General features: G+C 41.8%; 1 protein-coding gene across 1 annotated transcript; it reads left to right on the top strand.

The window, feature by feature from the left end:
• Positions 1 to 952: 952 nt before the first annotated feature.
• Positions 953 to 1,900, top strand: LOC308424287 (olfactory receptor 2A12-like; the record flags this gene model as incomplete). The annotated part of the gene is made up of 1 exon (XM_080921229.1): positions 953 to 1,900. One exon carries the CDS (start codon positions 953 to 955, stop codon positions 1,898 to 1,900), a length of 948 nt encoding a protein of 315 aa, XP_080777355.1.
• Positions 1,901 to 6,476: the final 4,576 nt, after the last annotated feature.

Genomic DNA, 6,476 nt, shown 5'->3' on the forward strand with positions numbered 1-6,476 from the left:
CCACTGAGAGTCTAAAGCATCCTCCAGGACTCCTCCTGCTGCTGCTGCTGCTGCTGCTGCATACAGCACATCTGCCTGCTGGTTCTGGCAGCTTTACAGACAACTCTCAAAGGAGTTTCAGAAACCAAACTGATCAATGGCCATTCAGAGGCAAGAAGAAGATGGACAGGAACAAAGACTAAAAACACAAAAACACAAACAGACAAACCGTGGTACCTGCTCAAGTGGTCCTCTGGTTTCCTGACAATGGTGACATGAGAAGGACTCTTTCCAGCAAATGTGCCAAAATATTGAAGCCATGTGCCCAGTGACTTGGGTGTGATCACAGAGACACAGAGGCTGTGATCGATGCAATAAGCAAGATATTTAATGGTTCCAGTGCACTGGGGCTGTCCTGAAAGCAGCACAGAGGCGACTCCGAGGTTTCAAAGTACACATTTTTTTATACAGTTCTGAGAGCAGATTTCAGCAAAAGCATAGGGCTGTGGCATCTCATTGGTGGGTCACAGAGACCCTTGGATTCATTGGATGAGAAAGTTGAGGCTGATGATGCATATTTGGGACTTTTCCATGAGACCTTGTGGCTGACAGCCAGTAAATTCTGTGGTTTTTCATCCTTGTTATGTTTCTCAGAACTGGGTGTTTTGAAAAAGTCTAAGAGCAAAGGGCAACTTGACCTGGCCAAAAGCCTCACATTCTTGGGTATTTTGGAAAGTCTCAGGGAGAGGGGCAACTGCAACTTGTTACTAGGTCGCCTGGCCAAGAGCCTCACATTTTCATATAAAATGGAAATTCTTCTTAAAACTATGCTCTCTGGCTCTGTTAGACCTGGATAGGTACGTTACTTCTCTCTTTGTGTTTGGTGCACCTGTTGTGTGAATGGCAACAGAGAGCAACTGGGGCTTCTCTTTCATGGTTGACAGCTCTGCTCTATCTTTGCAGCAGGAGAAGGATGCAGGACTTCCTCTGGAGAAATCGCAGTTCTCTTACTGAATTTGTCCTTCTAGGATTCTCAAGTGACCCAAGAATAAATGGCATTCTGTTTGGAATCTTTCTTCTTCTCTACCTCACCACCCTCCTAGGAAATGGTCTCATTATCACCTTGATACACATGGATTCACGCCTTCACACACCCATGTACTTTTTCCTCAGCGTCTTATCCATTCTGGATATGGGTTATGTCACTACCACGGTGCCCCAGATGCTGATACATCTGGTCTGTGATAAGAAGACCATCTCCTATGTTGGATGTGTAGCGCAGATGTACATCTTCCTGATGCTGGGAATCACCGAGTCTTGGCTTTTTGCAATCATGGCTTATGATAGGTATGTGGCCATTTGCCATCCTCTCAGATACAAAGTCATCATGAGCCCTTTGCTGCGTGGGTCACTGGTGGCTTTCTGTGGGTTCTGGGGCATCACCTGTGCTTTGATATATACTGTTTCTGCTATGATTCTTCCCTACTGTGGCCCCAATGAGATCAACCACTTCTTTTGTGAAGTACCTGCTGTCCTGAAGTTGGCCTGTGCAGACACCTCTCTGAATGACCAGGTGGACTTCATCCTAGGCTTCATCCTTCTCTTGATCCCGCTTTCCCTCATCATTGTTGTCTATGTCAATATCTTTGCTGCCATCTTGAGGATCCGCTCAACTCAAGGGCGGATCAAGGCCTTCTCGACTTGTGTCTCCCATATCACTGTGGTCACCATGTTTTCCATTCCATGTATGGTGATGTATATGAGGCCTGGATCTGAGTCCTCCCCAGAAGAGGACAAGAAGCTGGCTCTGTTCTACAATGTCATCTCTGCCTTCCTCAACCCCATCATCTACAGCCTTCGGAATAAGGATGTGAAAAGGGCTTTCCTCAAGGTGGTGGGAAGCAGCAAAGGGTTGGGGTGAAGGTTTGGGGGTTATAAGACTAATAGCCTTTTGGAACAGACTCCATGCACCTCTTTGTAATGAGAAGGCCTTCCATAATGATACCACATCATGTCCAGTGAGTTGACTTGGTTCAATGTCACTAACTTACTGAAAACTTTATTGGAATGTTACCATGTAATACAGGCACTCATTTGGCATATGATTCTTTATGATCATAGAACATTTAGGCATATAATCATATATACAGTTTTATAAAATTCCATCTGGTTATAGAACTATTTTACCACCACACAAGGTAACATTCTGTATGGTCCCCATCTTTGACTTCTCATACTGTTGCCATTGCTATTTTCCCCTCCAGCATAACTTCCTCATTTTTAACTATTACACAAATAGAAACAGTATGTGATTTTTTGGGGGGGGTGTATGTTTTTTCACTCATCTTAAACCCCCTTTGATCCATCTAAAGTGCTGTGTGTAGCAGTAGTATGCTTCTGTTTTTGCAGTAGTATATTTATCCCATATTGCCACAGTTTAATTTGCCTACAGTAGTGATAGTTTCTATTCTTTGGATATTCCATATAAAGTTTCTATGAATATTTGTGTAAAGCTTTTTCTCTTTTTAATAGTTGTAAAACAGCGTTTGCTTCTTTATTGTGGGGGGAGGGAGCAAATGTGACATGATGTGTACCTGGAGACTGAGGGCTGTGAAGTCAGTTTTCCTTGTTGACCATATGGGACCTGAAGGTCAAACTGAGGTGTCCAGACTAGATAGCAGGTACCTCTGTCTGCTGAGCCTCTCCCTGGCCCTTATATGTAGACTTTTGGAGAAAGGTTTTGTTTTTCTTTCTTTCTTTTTTTATCTCTAGAATAAATACACAGAATGTGATTGTCAGGGCATTTGATGTGCATACTTCAGTTTATAATAATACTTTAATTAAATCCACAGTTAGATGCCATTTCATACTTATCAAAGTGCACTTAAACAGATGCTTTGGAAGTCTGTACAGCACGGAGAATCCTTATAATTCTGGAAGGATGTAAAGTGGTATTATTGCTTTGAAAACAGTATGCTAGTTCCTCAAATATTCAATGTAGTGATATATGTGGCCCATGCATATTACTCTCAGATATATACCTAAGAGAAGTTAAAACATATACCAATATGCAAAAATGTACACACTTGTGGCTAGAGATATCGCTCAGGTGTTAAGAGCACTGGCTGCTCTTCCAGAGGACCCAGATTTGATTCCCAGCATTCATGTATTAACTCACAACTATCTGTAACTTCAGTTCCAGCATCTTCAAGGAGATGCTCTCTTCTGTTAGGTTACAGACATGCATGCATTTCAAACATACAAAACCTTATATACTTTTAAAAATGTATATTGTGATTATAGGAAATATATTTATGCCAACTAAAAAGCACAATAATCAACCTAAAGCCTGTGAGCAGAATGTGTAAATGTCCATGCAATGGAATATATGTTACACTAAAGGTGAACAAATACTACACACACATACACACATACACACACACACACACACACACACACACACACACACACACACACACACACACATAGTGCTGATTTGCCTTGAAATCAATTAAAGAAAACAGTTGCAAACATTCACGTAGCATGTCATTTCATTTATATAAATTATCCAGAACAGGAAAATTCTTCAGAAGAGAAGGTAGATCTAGATCCTTGTTGGTCCTAGGAGTGTGGTGGGAATGCAGGAGCAATTGCTTTTATAAGTAAGATAGTGAAAATGGTCTAAGAGTATATTATACTAATATTTAGGAACTTCTGTGAATGTAGTAAAACACTGAGATCTATACATGAACTTTACAGGGTGGGAATTTTACCTAGATGAAGTTGTTCTCAAATAGAATGTGCCAGTGTGTTTTCTGAAGAGACTATGCAATGTGGCACTCAGTTTGAATGTATGAGCCCCCATTGCTCTGCATGTTACCCAGAGGTAAGTGTAGTCAGTAGTTTCTTATTTCATTCAGTTTAATAGTCTATGGAGCACGACAGTGTCACTGTGCATGTGTATTCCATTAACAGCTCATGATGGTGAATTTAGTCTATGCGCCTATGTTTTTCATTCTATTCATTTTCTATGTATTTGCTCAAAGTTCTATTTGGTTACTGGAATATAAATTAAAACAATTTCTTTAAAAAATTCTATTTTTGTATGTGTGTGCATATGAGAGGAGAGAGGGAGGGAAAGGGAGAGAGAGAAGTGTAATGCCTGTGGGAGGGTGTGGGAGAGTGGGGGTGCCTGAGAAGATCAGAAGAGGGCATTGGATGTCTTGAAACTAGAGTTGCAGATGGTTGTAAGCCACTCAGTGTGGGTCCTGGAAACCAAACTCTGCTTCCCTGAAAGAACAAGAAGCAATCTTAACTACAAAGATATATCTTCAGACTTTTGAATCCATTTTAAAAATTGTTTTTAGAGGGTAATGTATATTTTCTTTAAAATAATTAACTGATTAATTAATTTTACACCAGACCTCAGTTTCCCCTCCCTTCTTTCCTCCTAGTCTTTATTGTCTACATCCTTTCCCTCAACCACTCCTCCTCCATCTGTCTTCAGAAAAGAGGATGCCTCCATGGACATCGGCCCACCTTGGGAAATCAAGTTGCAGTAGGACTGGGTGTGTTTTCTCCTCTTGAGCTGGACAAAGCATCCCCACTCAGAGAAAGAGATACAAAGTTAGGCAACAAAATCTGAGATAGCCCTTGCTCCTGCTGTTAGGAGTCCCACATGAAGACCAAGCTACAAAGTGTTATATATTCTCAGAGGACCTCAGTCAGTCCCATGCAGGCTCTCTGGTTGGTGGTTGTCTTAGTTAGGGTTTTTATTGCTGTTAAGAAACACCAATGACAAAGGCACCTCTTATAAAGAACAACATTTAATTGGAGCTGGCTTCTAGGTTCTAGGGTTCAGTCCATTATCATCGTGGCATGAAGCCCAGCAGCATCCAGGTAAGCATGGTGGTGGAGGAGCCAAGAGTTTTCTATTTTAATTCAAAGGCAGATAGGAGAGGACTGGCAAAGCATACCCCCACAGTGATATACTTTTTCCAGCAAGGCGACTCATATTTCAACAAAGACAAATCTCTTAATAGTACCACTCCTTGTGGGTCAAGCATTCATATGCATGAGTCTATGGGGGCCAAACTTATACAAATCTAAACAAACCACTACAGTCTCTTGGGAGCCTCTATAGGCCCAGGTTAGTTAATTCTGTCTTTTTTTTTAGTGACATTCTTGAAGCCTTTTTTTTTTTTTTTTTTTTTTTTTTTTTTTTTTTTTTTTTACAATCCTTCCCTCCCCACCTTCTACAGGATTCCCCAAGCTCCTCCTCAGGTTTGGCTTTGGGTCTCTGCATCAGTTAACATCAGTTGCTTAGGGAAATCGCTCTGAAGACAGTTAAGCTAGGGTTCTGTCTGCAGTTATAGCAGAACATCATTGACAGTGTCGGGGGTGGGCTCCTTTCATGGCGTGTGTCTCAATCTGAGCCAGTCACTGGTTGGCCCCTCCCTCAATTTCAACTCCATCTTTGCCCCTGCCCGTCTTGTAGGCAGGAAAAAATTGTAAGTCAAACATTTTGTGGCCGAGGTGGTGTCTCGATCTGTTCATCAGAAGTTTTGCCCGGTTACAGGAGATGACTGGTTCGAGTTTCATATTGCCCATTGCTACACGTCTTAGCTAAGATCGTCCCTACAGATTCCGGAGAGTTTCCATTGCCCTGGATCTCAAGATTGTCCCCAAGATGCCCCCTCCTGCACTTTAGTTGTCTCTTCAAGTACTCTTTCTTTTCCTTCTCTCCATACCTCTTCCCCTGTCCAGTGCCCCACACACCCATAATGTCTGTTCTATTTCCTTTTCTCAATGGTAATTTATATATTTTTGACCTAAGATTTTATTTGTTTGTGTTTTGGTCAGAGATGTTATTTACAGATGTTTTACCTCAGTCTGTGCTCTGTCCTTTCACTTTCTTAAGGATAGACATTTTTCCCATTTCATGGGTTAATATTTTAATTTTGGTAAGCCCACACAGGTATCAGTTTTTTCTCTTTATTTTTTCTTTTCTTATTGTATATTAACATTTTAAACCATATCTCCTTTTATAGTTTCTCCTCTTGAAACCCCCCATCTCATCCTCCCTCCCCCTGTTTCTATGAGAGTGCTTCCCCACCCACCCACCCCACTTCCTTGCATCTCCTCACACTGGCATTCACCCTCACTGGAGAAATGAGCCTCCACAGGATCAAAGTCCTCTCCTCTCATTGATGCCCAACATGGCTATCCTCTGCTACATATGTGGCTGGAGTAATGGGCCCCTCCATGTGTACTCTTTGGTTGGTGGTTTAAGCCCTGGAATCTCTGGTTTGTTGATAATGTTCTTCCTATGGAGTTTCACAGCCCTTCAGCTCCTTCAGTCCTGTCCCCAACTTCTTTATTGGTGACTCTATCTTAAGTCCAATGGTTGGCTGTGAACATCTGCTACTGTATTTGTGAGGCTTTGGCAGAGCCTCTCAGGAGACATCCATATCAGGCTCTTGTCATGCACTTCTTGG

This window comes from Micromys minutus (genome assembly GCF_963924665.1).
Source record: "Micromys minutus genome assembly, chromosome: 9".
NCBI classification, from domain to species: Eukaryota; Metazoa; Chordata; class Mammalia; order Rodentia; family Muridae; genus Micromys; species Micromys minutus.